At 38.6% G+C, this 17,947-nt stretch overlaps 1 protein-coding gene across 2 annotated transcripts in view; it reads right to left on the reverse strand.

Annotated features, from left to right (window-relative positions):
• GNS (glucosamine (N-acetyl)-6-sulfatase) overlaps positions 1-10,795 on the reverse strand; it is a 38,826-nt gene extending 28,031 nt beyond the window's left edge. The window contains exons 1-3 of one of the 2 annotated variants that reach the window (XM_036894984.2): positions 10,445-10,795; positions 5,230-5,289; positions 1,789-1,995 (exon numbers count right to left, since the gene is read on the reverse strand). In XM_036894984.2, coding sequence (XP_036750879.2) covers positions 1,789-1,995; positions 5,230-5,289; positions 10,445-10,636 — 459 coding nt within the window. In that variant the 5' untranslated portion in view covers positions 10,637-10,795. Of the gene's footprint in view, positions 1-1,788; positions 1,996-5,229; positions 5,290-10,335; positions 10,407-10,444 lie in introns of those variants that run through there. The other variant, XM_036894985.2, reaches the window with a different exon arrangement.
• Positions 10,796-17,947: the final 7,152 nt, after the last annotated feature.

The following is a 17,947-nucleotide window of genomic DNA, read 5'->3' on the forward strand; positions in this document are numbered from 1 at the left end:
CTGGGTGCTTTCACTCTACAATGGCAGAGTTGATACAGCAGTGCCCCCATATCTACGGTTTTGCTTTCTGCAGTTTCAGTTACCCCTGGTTAACCGCAGTCTGGGAGCAGATGATCTTCCTATTTACTGCCAGGTTAGTAGTAGCCTAACACTATGGCAAATGCCTGTATCATTCACCTCACTTCATCCCACTGTGCGGACATCCTATCATCTGACATCTCCACAAAAAGAAGAGTACAGCACAAGAAGACGTGTTGAGATAGATCCCATTCCCAGTTTACAGTATATTGTTGTAACTGCTTTATTATTAGTTATTTAAATTAATCTTACTGTGCCTAATTTACAAAGCAAACTTTATCAGAGTATGTATATATAGGAAAACACAGAGATTATATAGGGTTTGTTACAATCTGCAGTTTCAGGCATCCACTGGAGGTCTTGGAATGCATACCCCAAGAATAAAGGGGAACCACTGTAGTCAAAACAGAGACATATGGCCTGCAAAGCCTGAAATGTTTATGTCTGGCCCCTTACAGAAAAAGTCCACACAGTGTAGGCTACAGGACTGATTTGCTGAGCCACTGATAGCATACATTGAACAGTCCAACCTACCCTGTGGCTAACAACCAAAATAATCAGACCATGAGCTATTAGCCTGTAACTTCACTGCCCTGCTGATGAAATCTACTTTTGGAGCCCAATTTATCAGATGAGATGAGTAAATAGAGACCACAGATTCATCCCATTTTATCTCGACAAGGTTTAAGGCAGAGGTTAATCCTCAAGAACTCAATCTTTGTACTTTAAAGAATTCTCTAATTTTGTTTACATGGTAGGTGATCTTTAATATGCAAAGTAGTATAAGTTCTCTTTATGAGAACACCTTCTCCTTAACCCAAAACCTGTAAAATATGTTATCTCTACTTATTTCTCATTATTTTTTTCAAACTGACTCATCTTCATTCAAACCTACAAGGCTGCAATTCCCCCAATTATTGCAGGGAGGGAAAGAACAGAAAATTCAGATCAGATATTAAGATCTCTAGCAACAACAGATTAAGTATATAAGAAAATGTACATCTTTTCTTTGCCCTGAATCCTCAGTTTTACTGTATGAAATAACCCCAACACATTAAAATACATTACTCCCTTTAAGTTTTAAGTACACCTTCCTTTAAGGTCACTGTGATGGATTTGAGGCCATGAAATTGGGCCTTGGCAGGTCACAATGAGGTTTCTCTCCATCCAGGTCCACAAGGCCAGCATATGGACCACTTAATCATATGCTTTAAATGTCCCAGGCTCTGGATGCTTTCCCTTTATCACCATTCTCTCCACATTTTGTTCTGATTTTTCAGGTTAGAAAAAGGATTACACCTTAAACTATTAAAATTCAGGAAAGCTACTAAGAGGAAAAAATTCTTCACTCTGATTCTGATAAAGAGGAAATGGAAACAAAACATCGTGACAGCCACATGACAAGTAGAATTATTGAGCAAAAAAGGGAAGATGCATCAGACAGCAGCAGTTCTAGGCCAATTTTAAAATAAATGTTCCTAAGACTTTTTAAAGGAAGAATAATTACAGTACCCAAATCATATAAATACATTCATGTAAGCATACTTTTTTAATAACTGGATTAAAAGAAAACATATACCAAAAACCCTTTAAAAATGGCTTGAATGGGTACTAACTAAAAACAGTTAACATAAATCATATTGACTTATGTTTACAATACTGTTTTATCTATCTCTATAAATAAAAGAGTAATATAAACCATCAACATACCTCATTTAAGTATTTCCCTGCAAAAAAGGTTTGGTAACCACACACTGATCTGAGAATTGCTGGGAAAGTATCTGGTTCTTGGATCTTCTGCCAAGACTTGCTACTGCAGTTTCCCTCTAAAGTGTTGTTGACAACGTGATGATTATGTGGATATTTGCCTGTTAGGATACTGGCTCGGCTTGGACAGCAAAGAGCACTTGGCACATACTACAAAGAGGACAGAAGCAAAAAAGACAAATTATACAAGAAAGGTGCATTTCTCATCATTTCTAAAGAGAATAAAAAAGCTCCTCATATTCTAACTTCAAATTTCTTGCTTTCCATGGAAAAGAGATTTTCTTCACACATGAGACACTTCAGAGCTGTTTTAAGTCATAGTTGAGACAGTAAACCAGAAAAATGAGGGGAATAGATCTTTTTCAGCTGGTTCCTTTTGGCAGGATAACATAACAGCTCTTCTAAATCATCTCCTCTGCTAAAGAAATATTTACATGCAAGGAACACAGCATTGGGGGAGCTAGGTCTAACCAGAGATAGAGAATACTATGTGAATCTAATGCAGCTCAGAAGCAGAGGTTCATATTCAGGCTGATCTGTAACTTTATACATTTTCTGTATCACTTTATACACTGGACACAGATTCTTTCTTTTGTGTTCTGTTTCTATGAGCTACTGTCATCAAAAGACTTAACCACATTCTACCCAATATCTGAGTAGCCCTAACACACATCACTAAGCCACTTGGTGATGGTAGTATTAGCTTGTTAGTATTAAGTAGTAATACACTCACACCAGCAGGGAAGGAATGCTTACTGGAGCACACCCTTGCCAAAATTACAAATACTTAGCACTTCTTTGCCTTTCAAATTGGATTTAATATTTTTAAATACTGGTGAGGATGAACATTCTCTACATATACTGACCTACTCTGTTTACGTGAACAAATGTTCACGTTTTTTCATCCTGCACCGCTGGCCTCTTGTTACATTAAATTTGAGGTAAGGAAGGATTCAGTCATGTTACAAATAATTTCCACTTTTTACGTTTGCCTTTTTAAAAAAATTTTGGTATCATTAATCTACAATTACATGAGGAACATTATGTTTACTAAGCTCCCCTCTTCACCAAGTCCCCCCCCAAACCCCATTACAGTCACTGTCCATCAGCGTAGCAAGATGCTGTAGAGTCACTACTTGTACTCTCTGTGTTGAACAGCCTTCCCCTTTCTCCCACCCCCCACATTATACATGCTAATCATAATGCCCCCTTCTCCCCCCTCCCTTATCCCTCCCTTCCCACCCATCCTTCCCAGTCCCTTTCCCTTTGGTAACTGTTAGTCCATTCTTGGGTTCTGTGATTCTGCTGCTGTTTTATTCCTTCAGTTTTCCTTTGTTCTTATATTCCACAGATGAGTGAAATCATTGGGTACTTGCCTTTCTCCGCCTGGCTTATTTCACTGAACATAATACCCTCTAGCTCCATCCATGTTGTTGCAAATGGTAGGATTTGTTTTCTTCTTATGGCTGAATAATATTCCATTGTGTATATGTACCACATCTTCTTTATCCATTCATCTACTGATGGACACTTAGGTTGCTTCCATTTCTTGGCTATTGTAAATAGTGCTGCGATAAACATAGGGGTGCATCTGTCTTTTCCAAACTGGGCTGCTGCATTTTTAGGGTAAATTCCTAGAAGTGGAATTCCTGGGTCAAATGGTATTTCTATTTTGAGCTTTTTGAGATGTTTGCCTTTTAATTTTGTTAGATGTTTGACTTTTGCAATTTTTACACTGGCAACTCTTTTCTTTTGCTTTTTTGTTTCCTGACCTATTTTTTGGCCAATCCCACACTGTTTATTGTATCTTCATGTTACATTTAGTACCTGGTGGAGCAATTTCTTCCTTTAAAAAAATTACCTTGATTTTTCTAACCTACTTATTATTCAAGATAACTCTGGAATCACTTGTAATTCAGCCTAAAATCATCTTGTTGGAATTCTGATTAGAATCAACATTTTATAATCTTGTTATCCCATAGAAAATGGTGTGCCTATCTATGTATTAAGTATTTTTATTTTATCACAAGGGTCTATAACTTTACGTATATAGGTCTTAACCATTACTGGCCACTTCCAGTTATTTCTAGAGTCTATATTTTCCTGTTATATGAATGAGATTGTTTTCTAACCCCTGCCATATTTCTCTAACTGGTCATATAGAAGAAAGTTATTTTTATTTTTCATTTCTACCTTATTAAATTCTATGTAAAGTTTTCCAACAATTTTGTGTTTTCTAGATAGAAAATCCAGGTAAGAGGAAATATTAACTTTGCCTTTTTCTAGTAGTTTTACCTCTTAATTCCATAAGACTTATGCCAGTGACCAGACAGTTCAGAACACTAAGTGACAGCTATAAGGCCCTTTTCTTGTCCCTAACAGCAGTGGTTGAATCTTTCACCTCAACTCTAAGGTGTGCTTTTTTTTTTGAAGTATCATTATAGTATGGATGCATTCCCCTAACCATTTAATAAATTACTAGGAAAGGATACTAAAATTTCAGAGGACTTTCAAGCATCTACTGAGATCAACATCTCATTTTCTTTCAACTGCTGATATCACATTGGTGGACAATAGAATAACCACCACCATTATGCAGTACTTACTATAAGTGAAGCACTGATATAAGTGCTTGCTTTACATGTACCAATTCATTTACACTCACAAAAACTCTGAGACAGGTTTTAGTATCCCTGTTTACAAATGGGGAAACCAAGGGCCAGAAAGGTTAATAACCTGCCCAAGGTCACACAGCTGGGCAAGAGCCAGAGAGAGCATTCAAAACTAGGCAATTGGCTCCAAAGTCTTTGCTCGTCAGCACAACACTGCGCTGCTGTTCAGTGGTCTTCCTGACAGTAAGCTAACCTACCACATACTTGGTTATGTGTGGAATTCTTGAATTTGATTTGCTAGTATTGTATTTTGGACCTTTGCATCTCTGCTTCTATATATTTTTATGGCTTATATGGACACATGCATGTGTACACATTATATACAGACACACACACACAGTTGTTGGTTTCATTTTGTTGCTATTATCTTCCTCAGATTTGGCTATCAGAATTAGCTGAGCTTTTTAAATTGCCTCCAACCTTTTACTGTCAGTTTATATAGCATGAATGTTACTTGATTCTTACAATCCATTTTTGAACCTCAAACAGTGAGGTTTAAAATAATAACTTTCTAGTTCTTGGGTGTAGATCGAACTGACTTATACCTGTAATTAATCTTCAACTGGCAAGAAGTAATAATTTAATTAAATAAAGCCCTTCCTTCAGATCAGGCATTTAACTAGGAAAAACCCACATAGATTATGCTAGACTACCTAAAAGAAGTGTTTCTTCAAAGAACATAAAACACAATTAAATCAGCTTCAGAACTTACCGCACTGGAGAAAGTTATCCCCATATCTCCAATGAGAGCCTTGGTTTTCTTTAATGGTGTCTGTAGAGTAAATAATGATCTGTTATACAATTTCTTTCAAGAAAACTAAAACATACAGACTAAAATTCGTGTTTTTTTGTATCTTACTCTAAACCTTTTAATCCCAAATGATCAGCTCCATCTGACACTAAGAAACAGCCAAGAGAGTCTTGCGTGATTCTGGAGATGGGTCAAACAGGTTTGGTTACAATCAGTCATGTCCTGTGCAAAAGTTCAGGGGTCCTAATGCTTCCTAAGCTTTCAGGAGGATGCTCACAGCTGATGGCATTCTTCTAGCAACGTTGATTCTGATGTAATGAAATGTGGTGCTCTTTTCTCATCTGTCACCAGCCCCCTTACAAGGTAGATGGGGAAGAACTATCTCCATTAATTCATGCTTAGAAGCTGGATGTGGGAAATGATACAAAAGGGGCCTTCCACCCTTTAAAACAGAAATAAGATAACACTTAGGTTCTGAAGCCAGACAAGGCCCTGAGGCTCAGAGACTGACTCAAATACCAGTCAGTGGTGGAGCCAATTAGTTTACAGCTCTCTCTACTGGACCAATCATCACCCCCAGGGAAGGACTTGAGCCAGGCGGCCAACAGGTGTACACAAAACTCTATCAAGCAAAAGACTGTCAGAAATTACTTTGTTTAGATCCTTAGCTTTTTATGTTTTGTTCAAAATCTAAGATCCTGACGAGTATAGAGAACAATTAATCTCAAATCCTAGAGTCAGGATTAAAGTATTAAGGTCATTTAAATACAAATAAAAGGAACACTAATAATCTTTATATTCCTGATAGCAAAAAAGGACCACTGAAGTGGCTCATTCTAGTTGTATTATATGAGTCAGTTTATGTTGATTCTGAGGTACCTTTAAAGTCTAAGACTATACTGAATGCAGTTGTAAATACATTTTGTGTAATAATTCTTTAAAAGTAATCCAAACATATAACTATGTTAACAAGAACCTCCATTTCAATACTGTTTAAATGACTTCTCCCCATGACTTTTATATAGATAGCAGAAAACCTCGGGAACCCATAAGCTCAAAAGGGTGAGAACTGTAACTTATTCAAGAGAACTCTGATAATTTCAGAGATCCAGCATAGGTTCCCAGGAAATCCTAGAGGTACATAAGGTCTTACTAACAACCTTCAAAGCACTGTCACCAACTATGATCTCCCACAAGACATGAGTGCCACCCTCAGGGAACGAACACTGGGCTGAATGAAACATTGGTCTGACAAAGAATTTGGGTTAGTGAGGACAGAAGGAGGGTAAGAGAATACAAAGTCTAAGTAGGGAGAAGGAGGATCATGTGAGTTGATTAGAGGTGACTTAATTGTCATACTGGTAAATATGCAAAGCTACTGAAGAACATCTGATTCACAGTAAGTCTGTAATATATCATACTGTGCAATTATAACACATTTGTTAAACACTTAACATGTACCAGGCACTGATCTAGGCAATGATGGACAAAAGATCGAAGGTTCTTGCGCTCGTGATCCTTGTACTTCTGGGACTTAAACAACTAACAAGTAGAAAGTCATTTCAGCCACTGTCAAGTGCTATGAAGAGAATAAAATGGGATGGCGTGCCTGCAGTTGGCGGGAGCAGGGGGAAACTACTGTAGATTGGTGGTGAGAAATGGCCTCTTTCAGGAGGTACTAAGAGTCACATAACAATGACTCAGCTATGCAAGGGTCCAGGAAGATTCTTCCAGGCTGAGTGCGTAGCAAATACAAAGGCTGCCAGAGAAGGAAGGAGGCACATATGAGGGACAGAGAAGAAGGCCAGTGTGGTAGAAGCAGCAAAGTAAAGAGTAGAGTATAAGACAAGGTGAGAGGCAGGAGTGTGATGATGCAAGGCTGCAGAGGAATCTAGATTTTAGTGTATATAAGAAATTTATATGAATAACCATAATCTTCATATTGTTAATAGCACAAATGATAGCCATCATCTGTGCTTAATCAAACAAGTCCCAAATGAAAACCAACACTGTGCTGAAAATGTATGTGTATCCATGCTAATCTGACTGCTAAAACGGATCTTTAAGATCTAAGCAAAGACAGTGGCTAGAGGTTAAGGCTATACGGTGTTCCTTAGGAAGCAGCCAACCTTGCACGGGCACATGGGTAAATGTATCACTTCCCTCATTCGGAACAAAACGCCTTCCATAAAAATCCTAAGGAGTCATTTGTTTTCTTGGCTTCCAAGTACAGCTGCTCTGAAATCAGGTTTTGAAAGTTTGCTATGGCTAACTTTTCACAGTGGAAGACCACTTTGCATTAAGCAAAGCAGAGACATGATGCATCTATTCTTCCCCTACATTCCACCACAGCTCCTTCCCTCACTTCCCTGACGTCTGACCAAATGTCAATTTTTCTAGAGTGAATGATTTTAAAAAGAGTGACCTGTGACTGTATGAACAGGTGCCCATCACACTACAATGACATTCGAGTAAAATCAATAGATGGGCAGAAAGAGTTCACTAGGCAAAGAAAGGCTAAAAAACAGAGTCCCACAGACAATACCTGCAACCAATACAGTGAAGAATCAAAGATGACACTACCACATAAAAGACTATTTCAAAGAGGATCGAAAGATGCCACATTAAACCACAATCATACAAGTGCTAGAATCTTTGACCTGAGTTACTCTGGGGGATTGACTGCTGTCTATTTTGCCAACTATAGCAGCAACTCATAATCTTTTTTGGGTCAGTTGGCTCCCTCTTTCCACAGAAATGGAGGTAATATACACAAAGGGTCTCATGCAAATCAAGGAGTTCCACGACCCCACTGTGGGGAAGTTGGGGTTCCTATGGCCAGGATCCTCACTGAACTTAAACCACCTGATGATGTAACTGGCCTGTTGCTGGGCTGCCACTTTCACACCTTTAGACAATAAGCTATTATTGTGCTATATAGACAGCTCGGCCCATTGCTCTGGGCAGGAGATGCTAGTGCTCAACCTACCCCCGGAGAACAAGCCGGGTAATAAACCCTTTCACCCCAAAGAACGTTTTGCTGTCAATTTCTTTGGTCACACTGAATCCATAGCAAACTTGCCTGGGGCTGAAACCCATTGGCAAGACACCCACCATGTACCTGGATGTCACGGAAAGAATCTCTGATCTATGGTGTAGGTGTCTATGCGTATGTTGGTGATGTAGGTATGTGGGATAGCATTTGGTAAGTCAGTATTATCAAAGTATTGGAGAAAAGGAGAAAAAGCATGGAGCTCTGAGAGCATAAGACACTGGGCTTTTCCCCTTCTTAGCTATCTGAACCTTGGCCTAGTTACTTAACCCCCTAAGTATTAGTTTGCTTTTATTTAAGGTAAGGACAAGACCTATAGCAGAGGGCTCCTGTGATGACTGGAGCAAAAGTATAACTCTCTGTATATCACACTATGCCTCCATGTAGGTTCTCAAATGTTGTTATTATATTAGCTCTTCCCTCTTCCAAGTTCTATTTGACAACTAGTGGTAGAATATTCTGAAAAACAATACACGAGAAGCCAGAAGTCTCCAGAGAGTTGGGAGCATTAAATTTGATTTGTTCCCTCCACTCACTTTTCATTCTCTTCAGTATAAACACCTATAAAAAAGTATCTGCTACTGGTTTAAAGAAGCAAACAGGGTAACATGCTAAGGCAAAGAGACCTTAAATATACACAGGCCATATTTCTGGTCTATAAGAATTGAAGAAACTGAGCTCTCAACACCCTATATTTAAGTGAAGAATTTTATTTTCAACAGAGATGTGGGAGATCGACCTTTTAATTAAGTGCTTTAATCACTAAGCTCTTAATTTTTTATAGAGATGGCTTGCTTTTTCTAGATGAAACACTCTGCAAGGGCACAAATGAAAAAAGAAAAGTGTGAGGAGGGCAAGTATGACAGTTGGAATGGTGGGAGAACCGAAGTAAAATCCAGAGGGGCAATTAAGTCAGGACACGTCAATGTCAATGCAGCTAGGTAACAACTAAAGGCAACTGAGGCTTACATGGCAGGAAGAAGGGCATAGTCAAAATGTAAGCATCTTCAACACCATCTAGGAAAGATTCTTGTATCTTGAACACAGCCCTAAGGAATGCATCTTAATTAACGACCCTGAAATACATACATATGGATATGCATACCTTTACCACACATTTTTTATTCCATAGGAAAGTAAAAACGTTGGTAGCTACTTACTAAACTGATTTCACAACTCAAAGGCTGAAATCAAAAGTTTGGCCCTGAGCTAGGGTAGGGTGTTAAGCACACAGTACAGTAAGAACCTCTTGTCTGAAATGTTTCCATTGTCTCAGCATTTAGCTGAAAGCAAAAAAGAACTTGAAAGGGATGGTGCATTTGTTCCTAAAAAGATAAGAGGAATGTCATAAGCAGGATCAGAGCACTCCTCAGAATTTTGTTCTGACTAGCCGCAACTAATTATGTGCCTTGCGCAGGCCATTTTCTCCATGAGCAGGGGGTTGGGTGATGTTCCTGAAGGTCATACATCCCAGAACTCTAAGATATGGAAGGAAAATTAACTCTGGGATAGAATGAAGTTTCATAACAACATCCATTTGATACAAAATGGAACACTGACAGTAGCAAATGCATCAGCCAGGTGTTCAATTAAGCTAATTGAGTTTTTATTCACGTGAGGCAAAGCACATCCTAAATAGTTCGACAACCTACCTACCTGATTAACTCATGTGAGCACTTAATTATAAACTCCAGGCACACTGTACACAGGGACAAATACAGAGGGGGCCTAGGTATCTCAGAGAGAGGGTGGATTTGTCCTTCGATCCTCTAATCCAAAAGGGGAACAATCAAGGCTTGCGTGCTCTTAGCCAGCACCTGCTTTTGATTGGCTCAACCCACCCCTAACCGGCGTCCACAGGTTTATCTCGAGAACGTAACCTCCTTAGCAGTAAGGTCCAGGCAATTAAGTATGTGGGTCAATTCCGAAGAGACGCGAGTGAAAGAAGAGGAAATAGAGTCTTGAAGCCCCTCAAGCCTGCATAAAGGGCCCGGCGTGGCAAAAAGCAGACGTACCCAAGGTCAAGCGAGCCAGTTCTGGGAGTCGGGGTCGGGATGGAAAGAGAGGGCCCAAACCAGGGCGTCACCGGGAGATGGAGGGGCGGCGCAGGAAACTAAGATTTACCATGCCGCCGAGCACTTCGTCCTGGTCGTCGGTGAGGATGAGCACCACATTGGGCTTCCGAGAGCGCGCCGCCGCCGCGGAGCCCCCCAGGCAGCCGCCCAGCAGGAGGAGCAGCAGCCCGGGACTGCAGGAAGGCACGGGGCGGGACGAGCCCCGCCAAGGCCCACTTGGGGCCAGAGGCAGGAGACGCATGGCGGACAGGGCTCCGGGGGACCCCGGCACGGGGTAGAGGGACGCGCGGCTGGCTGAAGGGCGAGGGGCAGAGGTACTACGGGAAGAAAGAGCAGCACGGTGAATGCCGGGGGTTGGGGCGTCAGGCGCTTTCTCCCCTAGCTCGTCACGTGAGCGGGGGCGGGGGCACGCTGCGCGGCCACGTGACCGGCGCCCGCGTCGGGGCGGGGCTGCGGGAGGAAAGGGACAAGGGCGGGAGCAGCCGGGCGGGGAAATGGGAAGCGGGCGGGAACGGGCGCGGACCCCGGCGGAGCGGAGCGGGGCGGGGCGATGGGGCTTCCCTCGGGCTCGCCTCGGCTCGGGCTCGCCTGGCCGCTGGTGGGGCTGGTTTCTGAGCGGTTGTTTCAAAGGTTCAAATGGAGGGAAGATAAGATGAAGAGGAGGATTAAGAGAAAGGAGGCTCGCACTTACAGATAGTAAGATCAGTTGCTGGGAAAGCCTAGGCCGCACCTTACCCTCAAGTCAACGAACACTTTGAGGGCCCTTATATTTAATAGTTTTTAATCGTCTCTGCAACAACTCGGCTGTAAAATTTGGAGTATTTTTATATACCAAGTCAGCTGTCTTAACTAAAAGCCTGGATATACTATTCCTCAGCTGATAGCATGGTTTCAATTAAACAATTTAGGAATATCCTGAGAGCCTAATACTCCTTGGTGAATTTTTGAAAGCCCTTTTAGAAGATGTACGAAGTACCGTCAGGGAAAAGTTCCATGAAACTAGGGCTAGAAATATTTCTATGGTGGTTCTAGAACAGTTCTACCCTCCGCCTCTGGCAAAGTCTAAGAAAAAAAATATCCCTGGCAAGGTAAACCATCAAGCTTTATCCCCAGTTCAGAACAACAGGCTGTATGGCACCTAACAAAAGTGCAGTTTCTCTAAGCTGGACCATCTGACACGAAAGTATTTTAAAACTTGTGAACGCACCATACTATAAAAATAATCGAGGAAGGACTTCAAAATGTTGTACATACAACTATAAAGCTTATGTAAAAGGACGTGTTGCCTTTGTTTGATTACATTTTTTAAAAAGTAAGTCTACAGAAGGCAAGAGAATCTTTAAAAAATAAAGTAGACTTCCATTGCAAGAAAAAATAATGCCGTGAATAGCGTCAGAATAGTTCCCAGATGGCCAAGGCACTGGGTAACAGTCTTAGGCTAGGCTAATTTTACAAGCTGGTAGAATAACTAACTCCTATGTATTTGGATTTCAAGATTTCCAGGAAGACTTCTTGCACAAAAAAAGAACGAGTTTTAACTGCATTGATGTCCCATATTGTAAAATGATATATTTTTAGTGCAAGGTTTAGATTATAAACTATTTGAGGCCAGAGATTGTATGATTAAAGCACCAAATTTGTTCCAGATGGTAGGCTAGTGCTGAGGAGACACTGTCCCTGTTTCATGAAACTTGCATTCTAGTGGCAGAGAGACACACAATCTAATAATCACAGAAGAATAAAATCACAATAGGGAGATATGCCATGAAGTATCCAGTAAAGAGTGCAATGAGCATTTAAGGAGATGGGGGCTGACCGAGTCAAAGATTCCCTGAGGAAATAAACTTTTGAGTGGTAGACTGAAGTTTAAATAGATAATTTGTTGATGGAGTAGGGTGGTAGAATGTCTCCTTGACACAGAGCACAGAACGAGCAAAGGTCCTGAGGCGGTGCATTCAAAGAGCTGAAAGAAGCCAGTGTGGTTGGAACAGAGAGAGGTAGGCAGCACCCTGATGCTATGTTTAAGGATTTTGGTCTTTATCCTAAGGCTAATGTAAAATCCCTGGAGGAGTAGAGGAGAAATATAATCATATGTGAATTTTTATAAGAACCTTTAGGATGTGGCATGGTGTACAGATTAGAAGAGAACAGGAATGGACAAAGGTTGATCAATTAGGTGGATAGACATGATGATAACGGGCGAATCCACATTTTGTAGGGCTTGAAGCTTAAGTACGATTTGGTGAGGGTGGCTCCCTAAGAAAAAGAATAACAATTATAAATACAAAGTGAGGTGCAAAAGTGAATATTTAAACTAAGAAAAGAAATCCAATATAAATATTTAAAAGTTGAAAAATACTACAAATAATGTAAAATAAAAAATAACAATATTTTTATTAGTTAATTGCCAGGCACACCTCTACATACTTTTCCCCCACTAAATTTTTATGGCTATGTCCTCTTTACTCATCTTTTAATATGACAATAATTTTCAATATTTTCTGTAGAGAGAATAGAAAGATAATTTAGTTTTTTCTCTAGCATGATTTATCAGTGTTAGTTTATTACTGATAGTTTAGAAAAAATATTTTTTCATCCTCACAGTTCATTATTGGTCATGCATCTATTTATCTATCTATCTTAGTTTTGTCAAATTTCAGAAAGCTCTATCAAGTATCTTTATATGGGCATTTCAAATTTTCCTGCACAGTTACTAATCCTATATGTTCTTTGAATTGAAGGCACTCATTAGTCATCAGTGTGCACACTGCAGTTACGTATGATGAGTTTATGTCATTGTGATTAATGTCAATTTGCTGTAAAATCAGAAATTTTAATATCTGTGAGTGAGTTTATATGATTCACTTCTCTTCACAAATTAATTATCAAACAATTCAAGAGCCTATTTCTTTCACTTGCAATTTATTTCTTCCTCTTTAAATGATTACTGGTTTTGTTATGATCTGAAAAAAATCTTACTGTTAACTTATTAGGGAAGTTTCTCTTGATTTTCTCACTTATCTTTATTGTTTTGGTCTCATATCTCATTAATTTTTTATCTCAATGCTTTATTAAAGATGACAAAAGAAGGTACCTATTGTATACATCCACATCAGGAGTGTAATTTATCAGCTGTTTAATTGAAACATTTCAAAATCTCTTTCTAAAGTACAGTTAAAATGATACGAGTTTTATCAACTGTTGAATAAGTTTTTACATCTCATTTGTGTTTTGGTTTGTCTTCTGAGTTGTTGAAAAAATATTTTAGAGAACTTAAATTTTCACGAGTCTATATTGCAAGGCTTTGAACACCTTTTTTTAATTGGCAGACCATTTCCTTCAACTTAGACTCTGTAAGGAAAAATCTAATTTGCCATAATGTTTAAAATACTCCATGTAGTAGTTGAATCTGAAAACATACACAACTGTTGCAAATATTGAAGTAGTTAACAACTTCAAGTACTCTGAGGGCAGCCTTTCCTCTAGCAAAATTAAGGTAGTGAGTTGTGCAACTACAAAGTTTTTGTTTTTAAAGAACATGCAACCCTTTGTCCACTTGTCATAATAGCTGTGATGACCTGTGACTGTAAATGTTGTTCAACCACAGGTTAAAGGAGCCCAAATCTTGTTTCACCTTGTTGAATGAAGTATCGGGTAAATGTTTTCAGTTGGGTAAAAAGGTTAAAAATTGCTGATATGGTTTCCTGTTAGAAGATTAGTACACAGTAATTGACAACTGATCAATATTTGTAACATCCAGAATAGAATGTGTAATATTATTTGGGGTCTAGTTATGTATTTGACTCACCACATTTTAAAAACATATGTTCCCATCATTTAACTTAGTTTTTCATAATTGTTTTGGTAAAATTAGTCATTTTTTTCCCAATGGCTAAACATCCAGCTATTAGTTGAAAAATTCCCATGAAATTTCCATTATAGGTACAACACTGCTTTTCACCGTGATGCCTGAAATATAAATAATCTTTCACTTAAACATTTAATAACCTCAAGACCTCCACCTCTAATCATGATGGAGTGACAGGAGCAGACTAACCTTCCTGCTATACACAACTAGAAAACAGCACAAAATATATGACAACAGTCATTGCAGGACTATGATCCATGTGTGAAGGGAAACAATTGCCCCAGTTTTCAGCCTGGAGGTTCATTCTGAACCAGGGAGCCACAAAGAGGAGTTAAGGATACAGAGATTAAGTTTGGGGGAGGCTGAGGCAGTTGGTGATTGTGGGGCAAAGTTCCAAAGGGGAGGAAGTTATGTAGATGAAAAGATTCATAAATCTGCATAGATACCCATTTGAGACATTGTTGAACACTAAGATGGGCATCATAGGGTAAAGGCATCATAAGGTATGGCAATGAATGACCAAGGAGATGTAATAATTCTCAGAGGAGTTAGAGATATTTGAGATCCAACCAACCAGAAGGAAAGTCTTCCTATTTTACCAGGAACACTCAGTAGAGAATCCAGGAAGTTCGTACCTTAGTATAGGGCTAAACTATCTTGAGTGAAAAGTATTGTGCACCTACAGTAATAAAGTTTAAGTACAACTCTTAAAATATCAAATTGATCTGCAAGAAACTTACTTGCCCGCCAGAACAAGAACCCATACACTTTAAAGGAAAACTACAAAATCTAGATACTCAGCAATATAAAATTCACAATAGCCTGCATCCAATAAAAAAAATTACTACACAGGCCCCCAAACAGGAAAATGTGGCCCATAATTAGAAAAAAAATCAGTCAATAGAAACAGATAATAAATGACAGAGAAGAAGGAATTAAGAGGTTAGGGCATTAAGACACCTATTATAACTATATGTCATGATATAGTCTGTACAGATCTAGACTGGGGATCCTGCAGAATATCATATCCATCCATTACATTGATGACATCATGCCGATCAGGCAAGATGAACAAGAAGCAGCTAACATGCTGGAATCTGATATGACATGTGCTCCAGAGGGTGGGAGATAGATATTAGGAAAATCCAGGGACTTGGTACTGCACTAAAGGATTTTAGGGATCTAGATGTAGGCAGGACATTGCCTCCAGTGGAAAAACATAGTTGCATCTACAAAGAAGGAAGCACAGTGCTTGGTAGACCTTTTTGCTCTCTGCATGCAGCCCATTCTACCTGGGAATACTGCCTGAGCCCATATACTGAGCGGCATGAAAGGCTGCCAGCTTTGCGTGTGGCTTGGAGCAGAAAAACACTCTGTAGGAAACAGGGCTGGCTACAAAATCTGCAGGGCCTAGTGTGAAATAAAAAGATGGGATCCTTTGTTAAAAAAAGCAGAAGAAAAGTGCCATTAATGGTACTAAAATATAAAGCTTTCTCTTTTAAAACTATTGTATGACTTACAAAATGCCATGGGAGTTATAGTGGTACATGAGTAACACCATAATATTACAAACTGCAATTAATATTTTTGGTATTATAATTAATACAATATAATAAGTAAATATATTATTGTGTAACTTGATTAATTATATGACTTCTCTGGCTTGCTTTCCCTGCAAATTCATTTCTTAGATCATCAAAATGTATATTTTTGCAACTTCCTTTTCAATTGATATAATTGAAAACAATGTCAGTTGCTCTTGGCAAATGCATGGCTACAAATAATTTTTGATAACTTTTAATTTTGAGGAGGATCTTTATTCAAATGTGACTGTTACTGGAGCTGTTAAGAGTATTATTTAGGCTATATAAAAATGGGATAAATTTTTGACAGATTATTTCAAAATTGAAATTTTAGCACATGTAGACCTGATGATTCTTGTGGAACAATTTTTCTAAAAACATTTAACTCTTCCTATAAGTCAGTTTTATTTAGATAAGTTTAATTTTAAGTATAAATCATAAATTCTTGTAGTTTTGCAATTGTGAAATTTTAACTCATATAATTGATACATTTATGTTTCCTCTGACATTCCTATAACTTGTGGAGGGTATACAAGAAACCTCAAGTGGCTTTGAGCTTTTATATAATTCAAAGTGCCTGTTTATGCAGTCTATCACTGCATTTCAATTATAGGGAAATACTAATTTTAAATACCTTATTAATTGGGTATTCTTGAAATATGAAAAGTTTTCCTTCAAATATGAATCTTTAATTTCTATTTCTATGTTTGTGGATATTTGATTTGCCACTTTGCAGAAGTTCTCAAAACCAAAGACTCTAAACTCTTTGAAGAATTCTGATAATTCTGATATGCTTTATTACAATGTCCATAGGTGTGCTTTTATATTGTAATAATTTACTGGCAAAATGTAATGCCTCAAGTTCCTATCCCAGCTCTCAAAGTTCTGTGCAAACATTGCAAAGATGGGGTTTGGGGAACAGATGGGCCAGCTAGATTACCATGACAGGTCCCAGAGCTGGCCTTCTAGAGAACCCCTTTTCTTTCCCACTGGGGTTGCCCCATGGCTGTTTCTCCACTGCTCTCTCTGCTGTGGCTACCACCAGTCTAGGCTCTGGTGTTTGCATGGCTTAGTCAGTGATGTTAGCTGGCCTTTGGCAGTGACTAAGTGCTGGCATGATAGGCACCTCACTTATTCTCAAAGAATATCACTTGAGTACAAGTGAGAGATCAGAAGTCTGGTTCCCAGCTAATAGGCACTGCACCATCACAGCTGTTCTTTTCACTATTGCAAAAGAAAGGTTTTATTGTCACTTTGAAAGTTAGTGTAATAATTAAAGATTAATTAGCGAAGTAGTAGTCAGATTAGATCTCCAAGTTCCTCTGAATCCTCAGATTTTATGACTTAAATGCCATTCAACATTAATGGCTGTTATTTGTTGACTGTTTCCTATGTGTTATGATTATGCGTTTCCTGAGGTCTAAAGCTTGATGGCTTTTAAAATACTAAAATCCCTTTTTTACTTCTCTTCCCAATTTTTGGGATTAAAGAAATGTAAGTTATTAATCTGAAAGTAGAGATTGAATTGTATCTCAAGCATATAAATAAGTTGTAATCAGCAAAATTAAAGAGCAAAAGTGAGCTTCCATGAGAAGCAAACGAAACCCAGTAATGACCTTTGGCCTTTCCTTGTGACTCTGGAATGAGTAATCCCTGAAGGATTTAAGGTTAACTGCTAGACTTTAGAAATCAGCCATTCCAAGACTAGTCAAAGCCATTCAGTCAAATTCAGTCAAAGTCAGTTTAGCCTTATGTGTGTGTCTGCCCATGCTGAAAAAATTCAAAGCATCAAAAATGCTGAGAAACTTATTAAGATAGTTTTAATGATAGATGTCAGAAGGTTATTGGTAAGACCCTGATACAGGTTTGGAAATAACTGAAATGTTCATAGTCTATAGCTTGTACACCAAATTTACATAAATTCATTTCTATACACTGTAGTAAATTGTATGCAACTTAAAGATAGATGCTTCTTAGCTCCTTGTAAATATAATGCAGTATTGGACCTTAAGTCTGGTATAAAATAATTAGTATAGTTAAAACTAAAGTTCCAAACAAATTGAAGTACTGATTGTTATCAGCAGCATAATTAACAATAATA

This window comes from Manis pentadactyla, chromosome 10 (assembly GCF_030020395.1).
Source record: "Manis pentadactyla isolate mManPen7 chromosome 10, mManPen7.hap1, whole genome shotgun sequence".
Taxonomy (NCBI): Eukaryota; Metazoa; Chordata; class Mammalia; order Pholidota; family Manidae; genus Manis; species Manis pentadactyla.